The 27,883-nt window shown below is 39.8% G+C and overlaps 1 protein-coding gene across 1 annotated transcript; it reads left to right on the forward strand.

Annotated features, from left to right (window-relative positions):
* The first annotated feature begins 22,346 nt into the window (after positions 1–22,346).
* Positions 22,347–26,730, forward strand: dnah9 (dynein, axonemal, heavy chain 9). Its single transcript, XM_036142330.1, has 5 exons — positions 22,347–22,718; positions 23,614–23,810; positions 23,903–24,061; positions 26,240–26,370; positions 26,450–26,730. The coding sequence occupies exons 1-5, from the start codon at positions 22,365–22,367 to the stop codon at positions 26,728–26,730; spliced, it is 1,122 nt and encodes a 373-aa protein (XP_035998223.1). The 5' UTR covers positions 22,347–22,364.
* The last annotated feature ends 1,153 nt before the right edge of the window (positions 26,731–27,883 follow it).

Here is a 27,883-nt window from a genome sequence, read left to right on the forward strand (position 1 = left end):
TCCTTGCATTTATAGTCCTATCATCAGTACACAACACTGTTTTATTTATATATATATATATATATATATATATATATATATATATATATATATATATATATATATATATATACATACATACATACATACATACATACATACATACATACACACACACACACACACACACACACACACACACTTCTGCTCGTTCACATCGCCAGGGGTCACGCTGATGATTTGTAACACCCAGAAAACATCTTTTTGAGACTGTGAACTTGGATCAAGATTTTTCACTAAAGGAGAACTGGCGTGGATACACCATTGCATCATGTCTCCAAAACTATTCAGAGGGCCATTCAGGAGATGAAAACTTAAACTTTGAATGCCTCCTGAAAAAAACAAAAACAAAAACAAAAAAACACGGCTATCGCGGGTTCTTTTTGGAACGCAACCCCTGCAATAAACGAGGGTTCACTGTAAATAATGCATTAACTACTCTCAGGATGGAAGGACGATTTTACCCCGTATAACAAAAAGTGTTTATGAACAGGATTACCAACTATAGCTTTGAGCAACAGCTGAACCTCATACTCTGTCCATAGGGAAACGTTTTATTCTTTGCCATCTCGCGCATTTATTAGTGGTGACAGCTTTTAGCCAGTACACATGCGCTTGTTGAGTTTCAAAGAACATAGCATCACAAGTGGTGTGGCATAGGAATTACAGTGGCTTACAAAAGTATTCCCACCCCTCGAACTTTTCCACATTTTGTCACATTACAACCACAAACCTAAATACATATTTTTATTGGAATCGTATGTGGAAGACCAACACAACGTAATGTACAATTGTGAAGTAGAAAGAAAAATATACATGATTTAAAGTTGTTTTTAAAAAAGAAAAACTGAAAAGTGTGGTGTTCAAGCATATTCAGCCCTCTTTTCTCTGATCACCAATTGCCTTCAGAAGTTCCCTGATGATTACTAATAACTGGATAGAACCCACTTGTTTGTAATCTAAATTCAGTACAAAATAAAGCTGCTCTGTGACGGCCTCAGAGGTTGGTTAAGAGAATATTGGGGAGCAAACAGCATCACGAAGTCCAAGGAACACACCACACAGGTCAGGGATAAAGTTGTGGTGAAGATTAAAGCAGGCTTAGGCTATAAGAAGATTTTCTAAGCTTTGAACATCTCATGGAGCACAATGTTCAATCCATTATCCGTAAATGGAAAGAGAATGGCACAACTGTAAACCTACCAAGACGAGGCCGTCCACCTAAACTTTCAGGCTGCACAAGGAGAGCACTGATCAGAGATGCAGCCAAGAGAACTGCAGAGATCCACAGCTCAGGTGGAATCTGTCCGCAGGACAGCTATTAGTTGTGCACTGTGCACATGTGGCCTTTATGGAAAAATGACAAGTAGAAAGCCATTGTTAAAAGAAAATCATACCAAGTCCCACTTGCAGTTTGCCAGAAGCCATGTTGGGGACACAGCAAACATGTGGAAGAAGGTGCTTTGGTCAGACGAGACCAAAATGTTCATTTTTGATCAAAATGCCAAACACTATGTGTATCAGAGAACTAACACTGCACATCACTCTGAACACACCATCCCCACTGTCAAATATAGTGGCAGCATCATGTTCTGGGGGTAATTATCTTCAGCAGGGACAGGGAAGATGTTTCAGAGTTGATGGGAAGATGGATGGAGACAAATACAGGGCAATCTTTGAAGAAAACCTGTTGGATTCTGTAAAAGACTGGAGACTGGGGCAGAGGTTCACCTTCCAGCAGGACAACAACCCTAAATATAAAGCCAAGGCTGCAGTGGAATGGTTTAAAACAAAACATATTCATGTGTTGGCCCAGTCACAGTCCAGACATAAACCCAATTGGAAATCTGTGGCGAGATCTGAAAACCGCTGTTCACAAACGCTCTCCATCTAATCTGACTGAGCTTGAGCTGTTTTGTAAGGAGGAATGGGCAAAAATTTCAGTCACTAGATGTGCAAAGCTGGTAGAGATGTACCCTAAAAGACTTGCAGCTGTAACTGCAGCAATAGGTGGTTCCACAAAGTATTAACTCAGGGGGACTGAATACCTTGGCACAATGCCCCTTCGAGTTTATATATATATATATATATATATATATATATATATATATATATACATACATATATATATATATATATATATATATATATATATAATGTAAGAAATAATGTATAATTTTCTTTTTACGTCACAATTGTATACCCCTTTGTGTTGGTCAAATAATATATTTCAGTTTTACTTGTTATAATGGGACAATATGGAAAAGTTCAAGGTTTTGCCTTTAAAAAGGGTTTAGTACATAAATAAAGTGAGCCTTGGTGCAGGCAATACACTGACTGCTCTGTCAAGGCCTTACAGGTGACTCTGGGAAGATCCACTTAAACATCTAAGGGCAGCCGCTTAATGGCCACTGGCAGGTTCATTGGTGTGGTAGCTGACGGCTTCCAGAGGCTTGACAAGGTTCTTGGTCGAGAAACAGTCCAGGTTGTTATCCAGAAGAAACAGAAAGCCAATGAGGTGTCTGAGGAGCAAGGCGAGCCGAGGAAATCCAGAGAAACAAGAACTTGGTCATGAACAACGCAAAGAAATAAGTAGCGCTGAACATCTACTCACAGGAATGCTTTCAATCATCTGGCAACATGAGGCTGTGGAACCGGGTATATAAAGGCAGGTCAACAGGTGAATGGAATCAGCTTGATCACAGGTGCAACAGATCATAACGATAACGAGGTGCAGGAGGAGGGTGAGGGAGCAGACAGACAGCCGGGCCAAAATCAGAACAAGAATTCAGATATCTGCTTACTTAAAGAGGCTCCAGCAGGTCTTGGGTTCCTCTTTGTTTGATTGGTTTAGTGCTTCACAAGCCCACTCATCAGCCACACACGCGACTTGCTCCTTTGATCAAGTGCAGTACAATGCATTCTGGCGCACTTGAAGTGAAACTCATCCCAAAATTAACTTTTTTGCAGATAATGTGTATAAACTGGGCCTGAGGGTACTACTTTAATGTTAGTCTGAACTTTTTTTTTTTTTTTTTTTATACATTTTGATGTGAACACATTTAGTTCTGCAATATTTGGCTTAAATATGTTTAAGACAAATATATTTGTATTTTAATTTTCCCATTGGTTCAAACGGTACATGCTTTTGTCACCATAGCCCAGTGCTCGGGTATAAAAGCGTCCTGGCAGTCATTTAGCTTAAGCAGCTTAGGCTAAGTAGTGCAGGAGACTCGTTTCCAGATGAAGATTTGAATGTACAGTATATGGATGATGCCATCGATGGACTTATCAAACAGTGTCCTAGAAACCAAAGGAAGGAATATGGCTGTACAACTCAATCTAAAAGGAAGTGACACAACCATCACTGATGCCATATGGTTGTATTTAAGCAATTCATCAATGTCATGTTTTCTGCTTCTAGCGTTCCCTCTACAACCTGTATTAAAACTGTTTTATTGCTGTTTCCTATCAGGACAAAGGAAGTTCTTGAGTCTGCTTTCAGGAAAAACAAAAGAAGTTTTTTTTTTTATCATCAAAACGGCACACATTCTACAAAGGACATAAATATTTCATGATTTAACTGGTGTGGAGAGTTTTCTGAGTGTATTTCATTACAATTCATGGCTGGACTTGTACCTAAATTGGAGGAGGCATTGTGCTTTGCTTCTCCCTTCAGACCTCACTTAAAATAAGCATGCTCTCATTTCCCATGACATGAGCTTAAGGCCTTGAACAGCTCAAACTGCAGAGGAAAGATCTCGGCTGGGTTATCTATCAAAACCCTCTGCCAAAGGATTACTCACAAGAATATCATTAATTTCCAAAAAAATATGAAAAAAGATCTATTAATTTACAAATAAATTAACCAACGTTTTGCTGAGAATTAAGGGGATATAGTTAAAGTATTTCTTCGGTGTACAAAGAAACCTAATCATTGATTGTCTGAGCGGGAACATTTGAATGGCTGTAAGGCCTCGGGGGAAATCAAAGGCCAAGCTGGTCTGTGTTCATTTACATGCTATCAGGCCCATAACACTGTTTTTTCCACTGAAATATCCATACTATATATAAAACGTCACCTAGAAACCCACCACCCCTTACTCCTATCTCGCAACAAGATTCATTTGTGCCTTTCAAGTGCTGACATCAAACAGAGAAAAAATAGGATTTCGTCTGCCGAGCATTCACCTGCATGCGTAAACAACATCTCGAGGTGCCTTTAATGCATCAAATGAAGTTTGATGCATATGCCTTTGCGGGCCAACATAAACATTATGCTGTTGCTTTTAAATCTAGGATGAAACCTCGGGACGGCCAGCCAGGGCGTAGACATTACAGGGGGAGCTAATTTATGATTCTGCTCTCCCCTCACTTTGTAGTTTCTGAACTGAGGAGAAACACTGCGAAGCTTCCTGATGGTTCATCCTGCAGGTAGTTAGAGCAACGTTTCATTTACAGCCAACTACATGATAGTTTAAATGAATTAATTTTGATGTATTCCACGATAATGATGCAGCAATGTAAAATTTATTATTATTGTGTGCAGATTTTTTTTAGAACTCACTATTCTATGTGTAAAAAAACACTGTTTTTTTTTCTTTTCACAAAAGCAAAAACCTTTTGTCAATTTTTAAGCTTGTATAACATTGAATATGTGTTCAAACAGCAATCATTTTAAGGACCAAAAGTGTAACAAGATCAAAATGTCCACTGTGGTGGCTTGAAGGTTGAGAGGGGGGAAGACATGTGGCAGCGGTCCATGGGCCTGGACTCAGTTTCAAGAACTGAGGCCTCCCTACATGGTTTGTGCCACCACCATGCCTCGTGAATTTGTTATTTTTGTGTAAACTACAAGTCCTAAGTTTAACGTTCACAAACAGTGTAAAGATTTGGCAAACCACAGTAGACCTTTAATCAGAGTAGAAGAATCCACCTCAAGTTAGAGCATCCATCAATGATATGTTGTTGTTCCTATGCTTTTCTCAGTCTAAGGTGGGGTTTATGCTGGAAAATAATTTAAATGGCTCTCTTTTTGTGTTTCACAAATAGTTTCATGAAACTAAAAAAAAAAAAAGTTTAGAAGCATTTGTGCAGTGTAGGATCTTCCAGTCCAGGTGTGACCCAATATTTTAGATTTGGAACTAGAGAGAATCAACTACGCTCCAGATTCCTTAGAAAATGTCTCTGCATGTGTCAATATGTGGAGGGGAGTTTTGCAAAGAAGCAAAAATAGAAAAATAAATCTGTAATGGGGAAAATATTGTTTTCAAAGCACTGTAGATATTGGTGCATGGTGTATCACAACTATTTAGACAGCAAAGTCCTCCTCACCCAAAAGCTCAACCAAACTTTTTACTTCCAGTTTTGAAAAATGCCAACCCATGTAACACAAAAAAATATATATATTTTTGTTTCTTAAAAGTATGTTATCATAAAAGTTGTGTAAGTAATTTATTTTTGACCATGTTTTCTTTGAGACATGTAACTGGGAGCTATTGTCACAGGAATAATTGGTTTTAGTGGAACGTCGATCATTTTCAAAGAACCCTTAGACTTTTGCAAGGTGAGCAAATTATTGTAAATAAGTGAACATTTCGTACACCAATTGAGTCAGTTCTGTGTGGTAAATTCATCTTCAGAAAAACAGGGTCGATATTTGGCCAAGAGATATTTTACGTTGAGCTCTCGTTTATTTTAGAGGCTAATACGTGTTTAGCATGATGAAACAAAACATCTGTCATACGCCCTGTGATGCTATCTCCACTCACAAACACGTATTCCGCGCCTTTAGGGCAAGTGCAGGTTTTAAGTAAGTGAAGAGGAGTCAAGGAAATAATCCATCAGCCAGGGTAAACTCTAAACAGCCAAATGACACGTGGCAATATAAAATGGAAAACTCAAATAAACACCAGCGGGCCTGTTTGGAGGTACTCCTGGTACAATAGCCCAAACACTGGGCATTTGAGTAATCATTACTAGTCATAACTCAGCATGCTGGGGATGTTAAATAAACAGTATACTTCTGTAAGGCATATACAACAAGGCCCAAATTTACTTTAACCCTATCACTGGAATCTGTGAGGTAAAGGACACTCACCAGCTATGCCAGACGATCTCTTTTAATGTCATGTCGTGTCTTTTCATCAACAGTAGAGTGTTTCTGTTCGCTTGTTACCAAAGGGCACTACTGTATGCGTTGGTGGCCTGAGAGCTGATTTGTGGCCGTTATGTGACATAAAGAGAACCCCAAACTGTTTTGAGACCTCCAGACTGACTCTATACATAGACTGTTTGATTTACTCCGCATATATATGCTTTAAGAGGCACCAGAAGAGACTTTGTGTCTCTGTTGCTCTCTAATTTTCCCAAAAATACCTTGATATAGAATGTGGATTTTCACAATTACATATAAAACAAATATAAGTAAAAGACTTACCCTTGTTTATGATATTCTCATTAAGTTTAAGTTAGGTTCAAGATAAACCAAACGTTTTAGTACTTTTCTGTTAAATTTGATCAATTACAAAAAATTAAGATCAGGTTTATGGAGTAGATTGTGAATGGTTTCTAATCTCACAAACTTTTAATGTAACTACTGCCATTACTACTCCCTCTTTTGCACTTCTAAGCTTTGGAGATCCTCACAAACCAATGATTGGACCTATTTTATTCTTTTTGTGCATGTTCCCTTTGGGCACTTATCACAACACTTTAATTTTGTGTTGTACAGTTGTTTGCAGATTTACCTCAGCTGATTATTAAGGAAGCCAGGTGATCTGACGGATGTTGTTGTATTTTCAAACACTGTTGCCTGTGGTTGGTCAGAATAGGCTTTACGTTAATCCCAGTGAAACAGAAATGTAAATTGTTGCTCTAAATAAGCTGTGACGTCAAATCATCAACTGAGAATCTAGCTGTTGAAAAAACTGATGATCTCTGATCATAAGTCTAAATTAGATAAATAACTTTGCAATAAGTATAGAAGTGGCTGCACAGTGGCGGCAGTGGGTAAGGCTGTTGCCACGCAGCAAGAAGGTCCTGGGTTCAAGTGTACCCTTACCCGGGGTCTTTCTGCATGGAGTTTGCATGTTCTCCCTGTGCATGCGTGGGTTCTCTCCGGGTACTCCAGCTTCCTCCGACAGTCCAAAAAACATGACTGTTAGGTTAATTGGCCTCTCTAAATTCTCCTTAGGTGTGAATGTGTGCGAGAATAGTTATTTGTCCTGTTTGTCTCTGTGTTGCCCTGCGATAGACTGGCAACCTGTCCAGGGTGTACCTATTGATAACTGGAGACAGGCACCAGCACCCCTCGCGACCCCACAAGGGATAGACGTGTTAGAAAATGGATGGATGGATAAGTATAGAAGTGCAGTAAATGAACCAGTTTGTTGTTTAGTTTACCTGTCCAGGATGTACTCCGCCTCTCGCCCAATCACCACTGGAGATCGCCCTTCCATTCCCACCCGTGACCCTGCAAGAATAGATTGTTATAGAAAATGGATGAAATGATGCTGTTCTATAACGTTATTTTCATCTAAAGAATCCTCTTTTTGTCATATCAATGGTTAGACATTTAAATCTTTAATTAAATGATTTTGTGTTCTGTTTAGAAAACCATATATATATATATCAGTAAAATTATTACTTCACTATTATGTGAAGTAATGTTATGCTGAAGACTGAAATCTCAAAGTCATGGTACTTTATTTGTACTCTGCGCCAGATTAAAAAGCCTCTCTTTGGAGACCATGCAGGGTGTCAAACTCTCTTCAACCCTTTAAATGAGAATTGACACCCAGGTCTTTTTTGAAAGAAAGGATTTACCTTTGTTTTTTTTTACATTTTTTACACCTGTTTTTGTATTGCTTGTTGTTACACATTTTATTTATTTGATGAGCAACTTTACAATATTATTCTGGCTTTTATTTCTTTTTCATTTGCATTTATACCGCTTCTACTTTTTGTTGATTTTATGATCAGCTCTACCATTTTATTCAGGCTTCATTGTGAGCTTGTTTGTATATCATGGTGCTTTTGATTTGTACGAAGCACTTTATAACCTTGGTTTTGAAACATAATTCCCTAATTACTCATGTGCATGCATATCTTAGAAGGCAAAATATTTATAAAACCATAACATGTAGCAACAATGTAAATGCTGGTCTTATAGGTTAGACAATGAGTCTAATAGGTTCCCAATTGGATTTGATTACACAGCTATTAGAAATACTTTTGTGAACCCTGCCATGTCCAGCCAAGCAATGAGAGCTAACGTTGTTAAGACACATTTGTGAAGCCCAGGTAAGGTGTCAGCATAAGGGCAAACCCAACAGGGAGCTGAAATTGAGGCTATTACAGCATTTTACTGTTATTCTTGAGTGCAATTTTGAGCAATTTAATGAAAGACAAATATAAGAAAAATCACTTAATAAATAAAAGATTAGAAAATAATTACAGAATAATCATTTCTAAAACTATGTGATCCAGCTGCGCATCACCTTTTAGCACAAAGCTCTGCTAAACAACAGAGACTTCTTCTCAGCTTGTATTCACTCAGCTACCCAGCATGCCCAGGTTCCTATTCTCCTCTGCCACCCAGCTCACAACCTTGAAATGTAGGTTGTCAATGACAGACCTTCATCCAGTGCCGGTCTCCAGGGTGTCCCAGTTTCCCTTTTCAGCCAAGGCAACCTGCTCCCTTGTTGAGATCTTACTCAGATCTCAGTTTTTAGTCCGGCCTTGGATCTGAATGCAGCTTGTCATGGGAGATTTGACCAGAAGCTGGCGCTGTTGACACCATCACCTCCAGGTTTGTGGAGGTACCTTTTACTGGATTTATGTGGGGATTCTGGCAATGGAGGTCTGTTGGCAATTTCTGGACACAACCAACTGAACTTAGCTTCCTTTCTAGGTTGGCTAGGCTCAGTCTTAAATTTATGTAAAAGAGCCACACTATCTGGGGCTGTTCTGAGTGAAGTCACTGGTTTAAACACCATATTGGGATAAGTAAAAGTCATAACCACAACCTTTAAAAAAAAAAAAAGAGGACAATTAACCCAGTTGTGAAACCCTTTAAGGAGACTGTTTACTTATATAAGAATTATAAATTTAACATATTGAAAATATGCCTTCTATGTGGTAGAAAGAATATCAAAATAACAAACTTCAGAAAGGTAATGAAAGTAACCGCAGCATACTTGTTGACAATATGTCAATAGGAACAAAAGTGACTTTAAATTCAAATTTCTCACTATTTGAGTCATACTTGACAAGTAAATAAACAAAAATCTAACCCTGCGGGTTGCCGGTTCGATCTCCCACTCCGACTGTTTCAGTCGTGTCCTTGGACAAGACACTTTGCCCACATTTGCTGCTGGTGGTGGTCAGAGGGTCCGGTGGCACAGATGTATGGCAACCTCGCCTCTGTCAGTCTGCTCCAGGGCAGCTGTAGCTACAAATGTAGCTCAACACCGTCAGGGTGTGAATGTGTACAAGCCATTCTGCATACTTCAATTTGTGTTTCACTTGGGTTCTGATAATAATACATTAATAACTTATTTTATTGTGAAAAATATTAATGCAAAATAAATGTTTTACTATTATACAAATTTTAAAGAAGAATGAAAAATATTTCATGATAATGAGATGATAATTTTCAAAGCACTGAGTTATTTCACAATTTCATTGTTACTTTGAATATTTATATTCGTAGATAATTATTTCATAATCTTTTATTTACTTATTTCCTTTTGAGCACTATGGTGTTCCATATATAATTGCACCAGAATTGTAAATTTGTGCTCATTTGAGGGATTTGGAGACTATATAAATTATTAAAAGCATGATTTGGTCTTCAATTAAGGTAAAATTGCAATTATGTTTTAAACAATTTATATTATTCCATTAAAATAACTTCTACAGTCTTGACTATTGCCAACAAATCTTGTTTGCTGGCTGGGGCTTGAATAATTTTAGCTGAAACTGTACATGTAATTGAGACCTGCATCCATTTCAGCTATAGCCATTTAATGTGTTGCTTGCTTTCACATTCAAAATAAATGTCTTACATCCAAAGACAGCCGTTGGCCCTATAATATGTGTTAAAATAAGCCTTCTTTCTTTCTGCTGCTCCCCGACAGACATTAATGACCCAATATCCTGTTTCAGAGAGAGCGAGCCTCTATCGTGTTGCTTTTGGCCTCCAACCAAATCGCAAAAATATGAAAATTACCCATCCAGTCGCGGTCTGCAGCTCCTTGGAAAAGCCATCAAGTGCTCGTTTAGACAAACCTCCACGAGGCATCGGAGGATAGACTTGACTGGCGGGGCGCTGCTCTGCCCACCACTGCGCTCGACCTCAAAACCTCTCGCCGCCTTCCATTCGGAGGAACGTCATAATCAGAGTCCTTTTGAGCTGCTTGTACGGCCCCATGACTCAGAGAACATGCGGTGATGCGGCAACGCCGAGAGCCCAGATAAACAGCCGAAGCTTCCTCTCAGCTTGTTATCAGCTTTCTCATACTCTCGGTGGCCTACGCTTTGCCCCCTCATCGCTTAACGTGTCACATCGCCCGGGTCCCAGAAATAGCTTGACATGTTGTCTCTGGGCTGCGCTCCTCCTCAACGGAGGCCCGTCGCATGCGATTCTTTCACCGCCGTGAAAGAATCGTATCCGAAAGAATCGCTTCCGAGCCGAAGACAATTCGGAGAGAGCAAACCTTGCGCCACGAGAGCCGCACAACAACGCGATGTTGTCAGCGAAGTTGATGGCGCCTTTCAAAATGAAAAAAAAGAAGGAGCATTGCCTCATCGCTGATAAATACTGGAGAACATCGCCAGAGGCTGAGGAAAACATTCAGGGATATGAATAGCTGTTCCTCAGATCTTACTAAACGAATAAATTCACCTTCAGCGAGTCTGCGTCGAGTATGATTAATGCTACCGCTTTTGATATGAAGAGAGCCAATGAATCAAGCTCCGTCCAAAAAAAAAAGCGTCGTTTAGAGAAGGTTGGGATTACCAGCATTCCCAAGACGCTGAGCTATTCAACGGATTCCTCAAACACATTCATGCACAAACAGCATCAGGTGTCAGGTGCTGCTTTCAGCCATGCCAGCGTCAGGTTCTGATCATTAAGAACTTTGGAAGGGCCTGGCAGTGCGAGGGATCTGAGCAGCAACTGGCTGCTCACCAGAGACCGGGGCTTTTATTCAAACAGATGCTTGCCTTTATGAATCGTGGCACATCCTCAGGAGCAGACCTTGCATCGCATTTCTTGGTTTAGCCCGTTTTTTTTTTTGCCAGGAATTCCTTGGAAACAGAACCCTAAAAGCCATCCCTCATCACGGCTCTCACAAATTTGAGATGTATGTTTGCGTCTGCGAGTCACATGCAGAGGGAAAGCGGATCCAAGAAAGGTCCTTGTGCGTCCTTAATGTGATTTTGGTATTAGATGCCCTGTCAGTCACAATGACTCCCTTGAAGTCAAATAGTCCCTGTTGTGAGCGCCTAGCCGTCACCTTTGAGAGTTTTGCTTGGCACTGCATGACCATGTGCACATTATGAGGTCACTGTCAGACATTTGGTTTGTCTCGCAGGCATGTGAGAGGTTTTGTAGGTACTAAGAGACGCTGTTGCTGTGTTGTGTTGCAGCCCCCTCCTGTGGTAACTTTTAGTATTTTCTGGGGGCTACACGTTTCAGGAGAAACAGATCTATGTAAGTGGATCTCTATCTTTGAAGCACAAAAACCAAATATATGTCTAGAAATTTCTAATGGTACTGTGGCATCACGTATGACCCATGTGAGCCTTTTCTGATTTTCCACTTGGTGAGTATTATGTTTAATAACTTCCCACCATCTCATCTGTTAGTCATAAAAATGTTGTGCCTAGAATAATAGCACATGGAAAGCATGGCAAATTTGGATGTGACATATCAGCAAGTTGGACAGCGTGTAGCCGAGCAAATCATTTTTGATCAATAGTTTAGATAAAGCAAATGACTCCTTAACACAATATACTGTTGTGTGGGAAAGTATTACATTGTTGGTTAAACTGTTAAATGAATCAACAAACATATTGCTTTTGGGTTTTTGTTACTTTAATGACAATAGGTCATGCATGCCTGTTTATATTGGAATGTACCCATATCACTACTGCAACTACACCCTTAAGATAAAATTTGCAGTTTGAGAAAACTTTAAGTTTTAAAAATGTTTATCCGCTCAGCAGTTAAAATAAAAAAAAAAAAATTGCAGTAAAAGTCATTAACAGATATGCCTAAACAGGTTACTTTAAATGGGCCATATGGTTTTAAATCCCTCTTTTTCACATTCAATTGTGGTCTATATAAAGTGGAACCACAATGTTTTGTTCTGAATGCCTCATTATTGCTGCACCACAGCCCTTCTTTTTCCCATTTTCTGAGATCTGTCTGAGAGCAACTCGTTTTGGTGCTGTCCCTTTAAATGCAAATGAATCACTTCATATCCCACGCCCCTCCAGGTTGTAGAACTTTCCTCTCCACCCCGTTCAACCATTTTTCTAGATCGCTGGTGGTTGGTGTGACAAGTTGTCTTAGTGAGGACGCGGGCAGCAGCATTCTGGATCAACTACATCTGTCTGATTCACTTTTTAGGCAGACCTGTTGCAGTTATCAATTTGACTGAAGATAAACGCGCATATTAATTTTTTCAAGATCCCGCTGAGACATTAGTCCTTTAATTTTGGAAATGTGTAAACATTTTAACTTATCCACTTGTATCTTCGGCATCCTTCGTTTTTTACTGCAAAATCACGGCGAGAAATAAAAAAAGCTTGAGGTCTATGTCCTTGTTAAGCAGTTCGGCAACTAATACTGTGATGTTGTTGTTAAAAGAAAATGTAATAGAGAAAACGGAACAGATTGAAAAAAATATGACCCAAACAGGATATAACGACACTAGACAGACTAAATAAAATAATTACAAAATGATGCCCTCCTAGAGGGTCCAAGAACACAACAAAATGTATTTAAGGGCTATATCAATGGTTTTTGCAAATGTGCCTTTTAATGCTTTTGCATCATCAGACCACATTTTGCTCAAAGGCAACACAGTCCCGCATCCAGTAACTATTGCTATCTTCAAGGAAACAAACGTGTGGGCTAAAAAGGCGTACGGTGATATTACAGTGTAGTTGTATATTGGCTCTATCCACTGAGGTAGCTAGGCTGGGGTTATTGATTGTGCATATTAGTCCTTCATAGAAGGGGTAAGTAAGTTTGAAGCTGGTTTATTCATCCTGATCTTCTTGCTGCAGAACATGCACGTGCTCACTCGCACAGCTGCCTGTGAATCATAACTTGTTTTAGCATCTGATGAACTTGGTCATTAAACATTCCCTGGTAGCTTAAGGCTCGCTCCCGAAGGAACTGGTATCACGATGACTGTTACGGTTTGTTTCCAGCAGAGGAACCTTTTCTAGGACGACAGTAAAGACAAATTGCAAGTGTCAGAAAAAGGCCCTTGTAGAAAGGGTGCCCTTTCATATTATTTACCAGTAACATTTAGATGGCGTTTTGGGGAGGGAGAGTACTAAGCATTTTGAAATGGTTGACATTATAATCTTGTCATATAAGTTTAATGTCTCCTGCAGCCAGAGGTGGACAGTAACAAAGTACATTTACTAGAATACTGTACTCAAGTACAGTTTTTGAAAATGTGTACTTTACTTGAGTTGCATCTTTTGTAACACTACATTTTAACAATAAAAACATACTTTTTATTCCACTACATTTCTATACAGGCACTTGTTACTCATTACTTCTTTTAACTGTGTTTATTTATGCAGTTTGCACAAAATGGCACAACCCCCACTCCGTAGGTGGTGACATGCCGCTTTAAACTTGTTGCAAGGAGAAGTAGGAGAATCGTTGTAAATCATTCCCATAACTAATAATAAAATAAGCCACATCTATTTGTTTGCAGCTCTGCCTTCTCCCGCACACGGCTGGATGGATAAGCGGTCATTGGAGACAAAGCTCAGCAGCTGCCCGTATAAAACGAGCGAAAGTCTCAGTAAATAAAAGCGGTCTATGTATTGAAAGCTGAAGTCTCCTTTTCAATTTCTTCTTTCCTTCAGGTATGGTTCATGGTTTGCAAATAGTAAAATGATGCTGAAGTTTGATCCACTGCATTCATAGTAGTCATTATTATTAATTTTTTCACTCTTCCGTTTTTCTGGACTTCCCTGGGAGAAAAACCTTCTCGGCCAGTCACTGAAAAAGCAGTGTGTTCACCTCGAAAGTCCGCTCAAGTCCGTTCGGTTTGACCCTGCTCCTGAGCAGGGCTGGAGAGACCTGTGCTGGCCCTGACAGAAACTGTTGCTGAAACGCTCGCAAAGCGGGCTGAGCCGCCTAGAGGCGGCCAAACCACGCCGGTGGAAAAGGGGCTTTATAGGGAACGAAAAGGACCGCGTAAATCCTGAATAAACATTCGTTCACCAAGCACTCGGGGTAGTTTCCTGGTCAACTACAACAACTCACCGCACCACATGCAAGCATTAACGACGGAGCAAATTGTCTACGCAGGCTGGTCAAAACTGCAGGAGCTAACGTCCGTCCTATTGACCTCTCACGACGCACAGCTTTGGCTAAAACCTTATTCTTGCCAAAGTCGATGATCATCTCCTTTTCCCTCTCATCCTCTCCCCTCACACATGCCAAAATGGCCGTATCTACAGAATGCTTTTTTGTATATGGCATGTTGCAGAAGGGTATGTATATTCAGCAGTGTACAGTGTGAGTCTCCAGTCTAAAAAGTGTTACCAATGCACCTTTACAGTGCCTAAGTGTTATGCATTCACTGATGGGGGAAAAAATATGGTTTTTTGAGTTTCTGATGGGTCGGTGACTGCTAAAAGCCGACTAACTGAAAGTTTGCCGATTTCCCCGGAGACACTCCCTCTTCCACTGTTTGTCAGGTTGAGTTTAGATTGCATTTCTAAATGTAAAAGAAACTAAAACTCCCGATACACTTATTTAAATCTTCCAGCAGCTTAATTTACCCATTTTGGGCTATCACACGTCAACTCAAAAGATCTTTGACAAAACGGAGAGGCAAAGCGAGGTTCGTTCAGCAAGTGTATGTGGAGTCTAAGGGAGACATCTTGGACACAGATCAAGAGCAAGGCACTCAGGGAACTATGCCAGACGTGGAAGAATGTCTGCAGATTCCCGCATTGTTGATACTTTATGAGTAAACCGACATCCGTGGCGGTACATCTGTGAGCCACAGTTCGGAAACTGTTTCCTCCTCTAATACTTGATCACATTCCATCCTGTGAGCTCAGTTTATATTTCATTTCAGAGAAAGGAGGATTTTCCAGTGGAAAGATTAAAATGAATACCAACACGATAATTTCTCCCTGAATTTCTTCCAACTGCTTATGCTTGTACTGATGCTGGTACACATCTGAAAGCAATCAAGCAACATGCCATTTCATCACCAACCAACCAGCTGTGTTGGTTGATGAAAGAAGTAAACAGAGGGACCTTTACAATCCGTAATTTAAGTTTTTACGTTAAGATGAAACAGGTTTACACGGTGATATGTAGCCAACATAATATGACATAACTGTATTATATAAAGGCTGGACTTCAATGATTTTTATAATTGTTAGCTTACTATGACAGTTCTATACTTGTACGAATCCGTATCCCTATTTCGAGTATCTCAGACATAGAATCTCAGATACATTTTCTGTGAATTTAAATTAAACTGGAATTCAAAATCTAAAGTTTAGATAATCATTGACAGTCATAATCAAAGTATAAATAAAACTGTAAGTGTGCAGTATGGTGATATACGTGCATCTTCAGTTCAAGCTGCTGAATATAATTCAGTCAGCTCTATTTGACACATACTTGACAAATGAAGCTGAGTCCGATTCAAATCCAATCATTTTAAGACATCTGCTGACCTCTTCTGGTGAATATGGGAGTTTTTAGTTTACTAAATGATAAAGGCTTGTAGAGTACCCAAAACTCTACCGTTTGAATAGTGGCGGGTCATACCATGTTGACACACAAGGGGGATTTCCAAGTAACAAATTAGCAGACAAAAGTTTGAATTTTGTCTTAGTTTTTTCCCAAGAATAATATATATATATATATATATATATATATATATATATATATATATATATATATATATATATATATATATATATGTATATATATATATATATATATATATATATATATATATATGTATATATATATATATATATATATATATATATATATATATATATATATATATATATATATATAATGATCCTAGGATTTATACAGATCGTCCACTCCACACTTTCCCCTTTAAAGGTGTATGTAAGACCATTTGTACATTGGTTCAGACCTTTATGTTTCCCTGCCAGTATTTAACAGCAAATCTCAAATACTTGATGCAACAAAGTGGTTTGACCATTTTGTAGTCGGTAGCAAAAGCATAGATCTGTAAATACAAATCACAGTGAATAGAATATGTTGTAGGAGTGCTTAAGACATCGCCACCTTAAGAATGGGACTCAACTATGCTCAGGATTTAGGTGTAAAGTCATACATTTTTTTATTTATTTTCCAAAAGCATCAGATGAATGCCCCTGGGGATAATAAAGTATGTCAATCAATCAAAGCACCATATGTTTAGGACATAAATGGGTAATTGATGTATTAATACTAATACATGTACTGAGCAGAGCACATTCCAAATCCCTATCAGGGTGTATAGTGAGACGATTCTTAGTGCCATTATTGCAAACAAGTGACCAGAATTAGAACTACTGAGCAGCTTTGTTGATTGTTTCCAATGTTGTTGTTTTTTTAACCAATCATGTTTTGCAATGAGTTCCAAGTGTTTAGGATAGGATGGCCTCCTTGCCATCACCCTAAGCTTTAGCTCCCTCCACAGATTCTCTGGTCGCTACTGTTGTGCCATCAAGCCATGAGGAAAAATCTGAATGGGTTGAAACATGGCACTGCCTCTCACAGCAGGGTGCCCTAGTATGAAGCCAGGCTACACCTCACATTATCTTTCTTCTTGTCTGTGGACTCTCGAGAAGAGGATCTGTGCTGGGGAGACAAGCCACAACATGCGGGCCGCATGGGACTCAAAGACTCACAAGCATCTACAGGGTCGACCAAGCTGAAAATGTCTACCAGATTTATAAATAATTTCAGGCTCAAGCCTATATTTCTTAATTATTTCAAAGGAAAAACCTAATCTAACGCTAATAAGGTAAAGACAAACTGGCGTACTAAAAGTGGAAGAAAACGACACAAATGTAAACTACTGATCTGCCGGACAAACTATCCTACTAGTTTTTAGTAGAGCTGTTGTAAGAGACTCATTGGCAGTCTCAAAGGCTTGCCACAGCTTATGCTGTGGGTCAAAAGGTCATACATAAGGCTAGGTGGCTTTGGGTCGATTTTTTTCTTAAAGGAGCAATAAGCGAAATTTAATTATTTTAGAGACAAAGAACTAAAAAATTGTGATGTGAAGAACTAAAGGTAACATTCAGGTGGACCATGGTAAGATGTCACACCGCATATCTCTATGTTGTTGTTTTACATATTTAATAAAATAAAAATCATAATTTGAAAACTGCATTTTGCATTTAATGGTGCTATCTTTTTCTGATATTAAATGTGTTGTGATGATGTGAAACATCAAAGTGTGGCAAAAAAAAAAGACACAGCGGCAATCTGTGTACCTATTGAAACAGTATCTATCAACGGGTCTCATGTTGATTTTATAGCACATTTAACCTACCTTTTGTACCTTTCTATTTCCACGTTGCTCTTTCTCTTGAGTCAAAACAATGGCTCTACCCAATTTCAACCACACCTGTGGCTTTTCCACTGTCTATGACAAGACGTTGCTTTGATCCCGGTTCAAACTGCATTCGTAGCTCTTGTGAAGACATACGAGTCATCCATTAGTGCTGCGCATAATCAGTGATTTAAAGCTGATGAGCGCCATCGTCCGAGCTTATCCCTGCTGCCGTTAACAGAGGAGTCACTCTCATTCTCCCAGCTGATCTGAAGATTGCGACAAGCCAAACATTGCTGGTTTATGTATTCCAGTTTCCAGCCACCCAGCTGGATGCAGCTCCATCATATCAGCGACCAGACAGCTCTTTTGCTTCCGAAACGGAAAGTCTTGCCTGTGATGGTTCTCTTTTGCTCTCTCATCTTAATCTTCAAAGTCATTTCGAGAAACTGAACCTCCTTAGTAGTTATTGCCGGACAATCTGAATGACCTCTACTTTCTCGCACGCACAGAGAGAGAGAGAGAGAGAGATTCTTCTTGGCAGTGCCCCTCTATAATTTGGATCTCCATGAGACAAAAAGCAACAAAGCCAGCTGTTTAATGCCATTTTGCTGATAATCCTACCCAATCTAGTTTCAAAATACTAAACAGAGGACACACTGCTTTTTTTTTTGTTTTGTTTGGTGCCACAAATTGAAATCAAACAGCTGTGTAATGTTTCAGTGCTCAGTCTTCGTGGTTTGATCCTCTGTAAGAGAAGAAAAGGACCACACAGACTGACTGCTTGCAAGACACAGGAGGCTTTTTCTCAAACTTTATGTTTGAACTTTTGTCATGCACCGAATTAGCTTTGTTACAGCTGAAAAAAAAAAACAGCCTCTAAGTTAATCCCTTTATCGTTTATAGTCCCATGTTAAAGGACACATCTAAATGCGTCTTGGAACAAGTCTGCAGAAAAAAGAGCAGAGCAGTGTTGCCATCTTGTGGCCAGCAGCTGGAATCACTAATTCCAGACCTCCGAAACCCATTTTATCTGAAACCACATTGCAATAGCAGAATACTTACCCATAGTAAATCATCAGAGTGGTTAAACAAAAACAAAAGAAAAAGAAAAAAAAAATAGATTTATTTAAAAGCAAACACTCTCAGTGTGTTGTAGATTCAAAAGAAATCCTGAAAAAAGTAAAAGCTGTAATTTATGCCATCATGGTTGCGGCTTTTAAAAGGACACGTCTTTAAAAATCTCTGCTGGTTCAATTTATTTCAGATTAAAAAAACAAAAATGCTAATATATGCTGGGATGTGTTTTTTACCACAAAATATTGCCTATTAAACATCTCCATGATGTATGCAGACTTTACCCTTTGTGAAAAATATCCATAATCTATAAATTAACAAAAATCATATTTTAACCTTCAGAGCTCACCTCCAGTGCCCTTAAATATATGCACCAGCTTAGGTATTTTCGTTTTTGTGGCCTTACAACCTCAAAAAAGCAGGTATGTAAGGTTAGTTTCATATCTATATAGGCTATCGACCAACAAAAAGGTACGTGTTATTTGCACCTGTTAAACAAACAAAACATTAATAAATACAAAATAAATACACAAAATAAACGCAAGAAATAAGAATTCCTCAATTTCTATCCAGATAAAGTTTTAGGCTCTTATATTTTTAAAGAATATTTTTAGACATGTCTAAAAAACACATAAAAAGAGGTTTGACTCTATGCTTTAATGTATGTACAGCTACAATCTTCTGAGTATTTTAGTCAAGTGATAAACTAACACTAAAGCAATGCATAATAGTGGAGTGCTGCCAGGGACTGCACCAACCAGCCAGAGAGACAAAAAGATTTCATAATTTATTTACAAACTTGTCAAAAAAAATGTTTCAAAAGGATAAGCTGGGCCCAAAACAGAGGCCAACATAACAGACTTCAATTCAGGTAAGAACTCAAGCACTAAGTGACCTCCCTGGACAAGACAGGAGGGACATTTGAATAGTGGCGGATCATACCACTGTTGACACACAAGGGGAGTCTCCAAGTAACAAACTAGCAGGCAAAAACTTGATAAATAAACACTGATCTGAAGAGTACTAATTGGTAACTTATTTTGGTTAGTAGTTTACTGCACAAAGGAGAAGTAATATTGAATAAATAATAAACACACAAACAACCCCCCCCCCCCCCCCCTTACAATCAGACAGTGGTATAAACCACTTAAATGGTTGTTATCTGACCTGAGCTGATACAGCAATGACACTTTCCTTTCATGTAACACTCCGACAGCGGCTTCCAAGGTTACTGGTGACTCAAAACTGAACATGGGCACACCAAATAGTCTGCAAAGAAGTAAGGTTACTAAACATTACAGATGTTTTTTTTTTGTTGTTGTTGTAAATGCAAATCAAAAATGTACAAACCTTTTTACAATATATGAGCTGATTTTTAAGAATGAAAAAGCGAGCTAGTAAAACATCTGCATTACCCTTCAGCCTCTTGTCTGTGAAGGAGCAGAAACAGCTGTCATAAGTGGAACAAAATAAAAAAAGAAATGTATTTTGAAAAACAAAACATCTCCCTTCATTTTAATACACATGAATTAAATCTAGAGCAAACGATTTGTCCTCATTCGTCCCCTAATCAGTACAGTCCTACGGCATGTAGATTATTTACACTGCAAATCCAGCTGTGAAGGCCCCCAGAGGTCTGCGGAAGAACATGGGGGGGTCAGCATCACAAAGACTGAGAAACACAGATGACTTGTCAGGTATACACTAGTAGAGAATATTAAAGAAGGGTTAGGTTATAAAACAACATCCCAAGCATTGAATATCTGGTGAAACAGTAATCAGTCTATAATGGAAAGGGTGCGGCACAACCGCTAGCCCTAGAGGACATGATCTTAACTCCAAATCGACATGCTGGGCAATGGGGACTCAGAGTAGGAACCGCTATGGAAGACCAAGATTATGAGAAGTCTTTTAAAGTATTTAAAAGGAAGTCCGGTATAAAGTTTATATGCAGAGGACACGTCAATTACATGAAAGAACGTGCTCTAGTCAGATGAGACCAAATGTGAAGTATTTTCACCTTGATCACATCGTCACTTCCGGAAAATGGCTTTGATCTGCGTGGACCAGGCATGAGTTAAAGATAGATGGAGCTAAACACGGGGCAGTCCTGAAAACCCGTTCCTGTGGAGAGAAGAGAAGCTCCACCCAATAGCCTTTAAAAAGTAATCAAGCCGACACTGGATGTTCCGTCCCTCGTCAGCAACAGGGGGGGATCTTTATTCAGCGAACAAATCACACACTTCTCAATAAAACATCCAAAAATCCCACATCTGTAAACATAAAGAGCTTATTCAAAGAGGCTTATTCCAATAGAGTCCATCGTTAACATTCCAGCCAATCCAAACCACCACATTATTGTCTGTCAAAAAAAAAACTAGGATTTGCTTAGAAGGATATTGCCGTTGTCTATCTAAACTGCACTTTGGACAAAGCCTGCGTGCCGTTTTCAAAAATAACTCTTTCTAATGCCAAGGACATTTTCTTCCTCTGCATCAGAGAGCCCAAAAGAGTCTGGAGTGGAGGTTCAACCTTCCAGCGGGACACCGACGGGGAACATACAGCTAGAGACATCCCACTGTGTCTCTAGCCGTATGCTCACGGTTGTTGTTTAGCTCAAATCAAACTCATGTCTCACGATGGCCTAACCAAAGTCCAGGCCTAAATCCATTTAATGTTTACAGATGCGTTCCTCCCAATCTGACTGAACTATTTCAGATAAAAGTTAGATATCAATCTTCCTACCGCTTCAAATTGATGCAATGCTTCGTTTTGGTCTGTCACATTAAGTATTAATGAAATACATTTACTGCTGTGATTGTAAAGTTAAAACAAATGGGATGATGTTCAAGGAGTGTAAAGAAGTATCCTTCCCCTCTAGCAATTTATAATTAGAAATGGTCGATGTGTGCATATTGACTCGAGCATTGAGAGGAACATAACTTTCTCTGGGTTTTAAGACTTCAAGTCAGTTGAAATCTGTTCATAAAATGTTTTAATTCATCCCAAAAGATTTCAAGGTGCGATTACTGTGAGATATACTCCATTACCATTCAGTTTTTTAACAGTTCTTACTGCATGTGAAATGCACTAACTGATAAGTGAAGAAGGACTATTACGTTCTCTCACGTCTGACAGTACACCTGGGTCAACATAAGGACCCGTTGTCACCTGAAGTGAGCTTCTTGTGGTGGTCGTACTGTGATCACAACTTCCCATCACACTTCGAACAATGGCCCGACAGAGAACAATGGTTGTCAGTCAGGCTTCTGCCGGCAGGAAGCGTGTCCTTGTCCCGGGTCAGGTCCGGGGCCAGACGCGTCCCCTAAGCAACGGCCCGATTAACGCAAACACAGCGTTGCCATGGAGGCGAAGACACAAATCAGTTCAAGCACTCGCTGGGGCCAACGGGGGACGGCAGTGCAACCCGCCGACATGGAGGAGTCGCCTGCTGCTGAGGACAAAAGACTGGGTTTCATAGCGGACTGCGTGCTGAGAACTCTTAAACTGAAGCCGGATAGATGGGAAAGATGCGTGTCGGACGAGGAAAGCTCCCAGGTGTTACAGGGCTTCCTGGACACAGCGGAGCAGGAGGCTCTGGTGGTGTCCATGAGCACAGCTGGACTGCTGGAGCCCACCACCTCGTTTACTGCCAGCCCAAAAAGCAAGGCAGTGTACTTTATGAAGAGAGACAAAGCAGCGCTGAGTCCAAGGTCCATCAAAGAGAGCTTGGTCTACGGAGACCTGTCTTCCGCTCCACTGGACCAGTTTTCTGCTCTAGTTGGGGAGGTAAGCAGCAGAGCAGAATATGGCAATGATTACTCATGGATCAGTTTATGCGGAGGAATTTCTCTCATCCACTGTGAGGCCATATCTGTCATTACAATGGTTTACAAATACATAGCTAGATGATTCCAGGACTATCCACTCAGTATTTATCAGCTTTATACCACAGCAACATTTTATCTAAAATAGGTAGACATTATTACACCCTTCTGGAAAAGCAGGTATTTATTTTCTACAGAGCACATTATGACCAATTGCACTTACAGTTAAATTCATTATGAAGCTAAGTCTCAGCAAGAAATAAATCCTTAATCTTCAAACTTTATGGATTGTATCCAGTCATGATATGCATATTAACATCATATTCATGTTTGGCTTTTAATGATTTATTTGAACAGTTGCATATTGTAGGGTGCAATGAATATGTAACACAAAGCCACAATGATTTTTTAACGAGAAGAATTGGGTGGAAAAAAGTTTTGGTGTTTTTTTTTTTTTCAAAGCCAGACAGATTCATAGGTTTCTACAACTTTTGGGAAGTCTTTGGGAGCCACTTTGACACTTCAAACAACCACTTATATGTTGAATTAAGGAGGGCCTCTCCAAGGGGACCTGAAGGAGATAGATAGATAGATAGATAGATAGATAGATAGATAGATAGATAGATAGATAGATAGATAGATAGATAGATAGATAGATAGATAGATAGATAGATAGATAGATAGATAGATAGATAGATAGATAGATAGATAGATAGATAGATAGATAGATAGATAGATAGATAGATGTTTGTAATATGTGTGCATTCTGAGCCTGTGCCTCACCAAAATTTCATCACGTTGACACATGATGACAATAAATATTGTTGATCTTGAAAAATGTCCTAACTCTCCTTTAGGTTGTGGCTCCACTGCTCTCCAACACGATTAACCACATCAAATGGCCCCAAGTTGTGTCTCAGGACATCAGGCAGCATATCCATTCCCTCACCACCAGCCTGTTAGTTGTGTCTGGCCAAGTCCGAGGTAAAACCTTGCTTGCACTCCCTGCAGGCGTTGAGAAGGTTGAACAAAGTGCCCTGGAGGCAGACAAAGGGTAAGCAGGGAGCAGTGTCACACAGGGTTATGGCAAGGCATCGTTTGTCTTTCATGTACATTGTGAAATGGTTTGCCTGTGTAATGTCACAGCAGGGGAACAGTGGATAAGGGTATTATCCACTCTTTGGAGTCCACAGTGATCGAGTGGAGCCATCAGATCCACACTGTCCTCAAGAAAGACTCCTCTGAAGCTGTGCTGGGGGGAAAAAATCCGACGCCTCACGCTGAGCTGCTCTTCTGGAAGAACAGGTCAGCACCTCCATTATTACAGAACCACAGCAGCCACCGGCTCCTTTGGGTAAGCGCTGCTTTGTGTGTGGAAGCCCGGCACGTCCCCGCAGGATTAAGGGAGAATTATTTTGTCGGTTCTCGCGGGTGCTGCTAAATTATCAGATTTCTGAACACCTGTGCCGTGGAGTGAAAAATAGGATTTTTGGCCCAGTGCTTCTTTTATTTCTTCTGTTGTGAGAAATCTGCTTTCCTAGCAGAATCATTGCGAAATTACAGCTAAATGCACCGCAGGTGCTAGATCTTACAGGAGTGAGCAGTAGCTACCTGTTGCACATTGGAATGAGATACCCGAAGAAAAGGAAAAGAAAACTTTCAAACGTCGACATGCAGTAGTTCATTTTCCTATTATCTGACATACTCTGGTTAGGTAATAGGTTGATAAAGTTACCTTGGCTTTGATGCTCTCAAATATTTGTTTTTGGTTGTCATTCAAAAGCCTCAATATTCCCTTTGAAATACGGAGAGAAGGTTTTCCCACCAGCCAAGATGCTATGATTAGAGAGAATCCATCCTTCCAACAGGCTGAACAAGCTGGTTGTGCACAATAAGGTTAGAAATATAGGTCCTATATATCAGGGCCTTGCAAAAGTATGCCCACCCTTTAGATCTTTATGCATTTTATTATGTTGCAACAACAAACCTTAATAGATCTTTATTGTGATTTTATGTGATGGACCAAGACAAAGGAGCACATAATTGTCAAGTGGAAGGAAACTGATGCAGGATTTTAAACATCAAAATAAAAAAATCTCCTAGTTCCCCAATATTCCCAAATAGAATAGTTTAGTGGAAGATCGAAGGGAAAGGTTAAGTTATGAATTAATGCCCCCAGCTTTTAAACACTTCACAGAAGAGCAAGAGTACAGAACAGCTTCAAACCTACAAAGACATGGCTCTCCATCTGAACTGAAAGGCAGGTCCATCCGACAAGAGGCAAAGAGATCCATGGTAATCTGGGGAAGCTGCAAGGATCTGCGTTTCGGGTGGGATAACTAGGGACAGGACAGCTGTTAGTCATGGACTACGCAAACCTGACCTTTGTGGAAGGTCATGTTTATATCTTCCATGGTGACCAGGAAGCGACAAACACGGAGACAGAGTTTGTGTGACATGTGGACTGGCATCCACATGTCACACCCTGCAGGAGAAAGTTAACTACATTAACACACCTCTGCTGCACTGAACCATATACCTGACATGGAAGGTTGGCAACAAGAAGCAATATCCTTCCACATATTTGCTGTGTCCCCTGCAGGAAACTACAAATTCATGTGGCCTTTTCTCTGTAATGGCTTTATTCTTCTTACATATACTCCCACTCGATCTGTGGATCTCTGTAGCTCCTCCATGGTTACCATGGGCCTCTTGGCTACTTCTCTGATCATTGCTCTCCTTGTCCGATCTGTTTGTTTGGGTTTTCTTAGGTTTGCAGCCATGGTACATCTATTTTCTGACTATTTTTAGGGATGTCAGAGTAAGCAGGGATAAACGCACATGTATGCCACACTTTTCAGATTTTTGTTTGTAAGAAGTAACCGTTGAAAAACGTGTTGTATTTCTGACAAAATGGACAGACCCACAATCCTCCTTCCACCGTGTGTTCTGCTGCACATGTCCCATCAGCCACAAGAGTTTTCCTTCGTCCAGTCTTCTCATTGAGAAAATTTGATCCTTTGCGCTGAGCGTCCAGCTGACCAGGTCCATAATTTACAAATCGGAATGTAACAAGAGGCTCCAAAAAAGATTGATAGAAGTGGGGGATGCAGTGGGAAAAGGAGAGGAGAGGGGGGGAAAAAAGCATCCGCCTTTACTGAGAAGCAGGAAGAAAAATAAATACATTTATAAATCAAAACAAAAAAATAAATCAAACAACAATATAATGTAAAGAAAAATTATTTGTCCTGACACTATCAAATTTCCATTAGAACGCTGTGCAACAATATTGGTTAATTGTTTGTTTTCCGCTGTAAATAATATTAACTAAAACCATTAACTCTAGTTTAGTAAGTGGTTGCCTTAAAATCTTCTCTGGGAGACTTCTGTTGAAACTCTCAGAAATGAACTTCTAGTTTGATCCTGGATTCTTGTGGGCATGTGACTGAAATGGTTATGTGTTGTTTTTTTTCCCCCTGTAAGATATGCAGATTTGGAGTGCCTCCACTATCAGTTGAACTCCTGTAAAGTGAAACAGATAAAGGCATGGCTGGAGGCCGTGGAAAGCAGCTATTATCCTGCTTTTATGAACATGCAGCGGGAAGTCCTCGCAGGTAAAAGTCCTTGCATCATCTGCGAAGATAAGTTTTATTTTCACACAAAAGAAGTAAAATTAACATTATTAATTGGCAGCTTTGGAGGAAGCGAAGGACGTTTGCGTCTACCTGACGCCCCTGCAGCGTCTGTTTGAGGAACTGGAAAACGTGGAGTTCCCTGATGTCAAAGGTCAAATTAAAGCTGTTATGCACACAATATGCCTGGTGTGGACCAACTCCAAACATTACAACACCCCGGGACGTCTCATTGTCTTGCTGCAGGAGACCTGCAACCTCCTCGTACAGCAGGTTAACTCCGTCTATCTCTTCATCATTTTTTTCTTGTGTGAGTGTTTACCACAAGATTTGCAAGGCTAGTCATTTTCCCAACTTTTCTGAGCTGAGACCACCTGTTAAAACACGGCATTCCTGGTAAAGTTTAGTGTTTTCCAAGGTTTATGGAGAATTTACTATACTTTGGGTGCTGTCACGAAGCTTTCACTGTTCTCAGGGATGTTTTTCTTAAGGTATTGCTCATTTGTTGCACCTTTTTTGAATAAAATGTAAGCCCAAATAATCACAGCTTCAGGAATCCTCTTCATGGAAGGTCCTGTCAATCACCATGCCCGGAGAAAAGACATCAGCAGGCCTGGGTCGTGACTGAGCTGTAGGTCGATTTATCTGCTGTGGCAAATATGTGAAGTAAACGTGGAGATTTGAGGCTAAAAAACAGCCGGCGTTCTGATGTGTGAAAACCTCTGTTTACTGTGTCAGTTTGCCATATTTGCATTATTCATCCTAGAGGCAATGTTTACCCCATGAGCAGAATATCAACAGAAGTGATAAATGCATTACACCTACGTTATGACATGGAGCCACTAAACAACGCAGTCTTATGTTCACGATGGAAAAAAAAGAAAAGGATAGCCTTACAGAGCTTTGCAAAACTATTCATACCCTGGAAGTTTCCCACATTTTCTCAGATTGGAAATAAAAAAAAAAATAAAAAATGTTTAATTGGGATTTTATGAAATAGACTAACTAAATAGTCTAAATTGTGAATTGGAAGGAAAGTGGTATGCAGTAACGCTGAAGCAGCTGTGGAGAATCTCAGGTCAATTGGGAGAACCTGTTGTCACTAATGTACTCTTCAAATTTGGGATTTATGGAACATAGGGAAGAAAAAAGTCAGAAGAAATCCTGTTTTCAGTTTGCCTTAAGCAGATTTTTGGAAAACAGCAAAAGTGTGGGCACTGGTCAGAGCATATGCAAAATGAGATGCACGGAGGAAAAATAGCACTGCAATTTTTTTCCTGAACTTATCGTCTCCACAGTATAACACAGCAGTGGTGACATCATGCTGTGGGGAAGCTTTTCTTCAGCAGGAACAGGGAAGCTGGTCAGAGTTCATGTAAAGAATGATAAAAATAAATAAAGACATGTCCGGTTGGAGTGTCTAAACAACTTCAGACTGGGATAGAGGTTTATCTTACAGCCGTATAAGAGTCTCATGTAAAGTCCACACAGCCAG

The sequence above is a fragment of the Fundulus heteroclitus genome, chromosome 10 (assembly GCF_011125445.2).
Source record: "Fundulus heteroclitus isolate FHET01 chromosome 10, MU-UCD_Fhet_4.1, whole genome shotgun sequence".
Lineage (NCBI taxonomy): Eukaryota > Metazoa > Chordata > Actinopteri > Cyprinodontiformes > Fundulidae > Fundulus > Fundulus heteroclitus.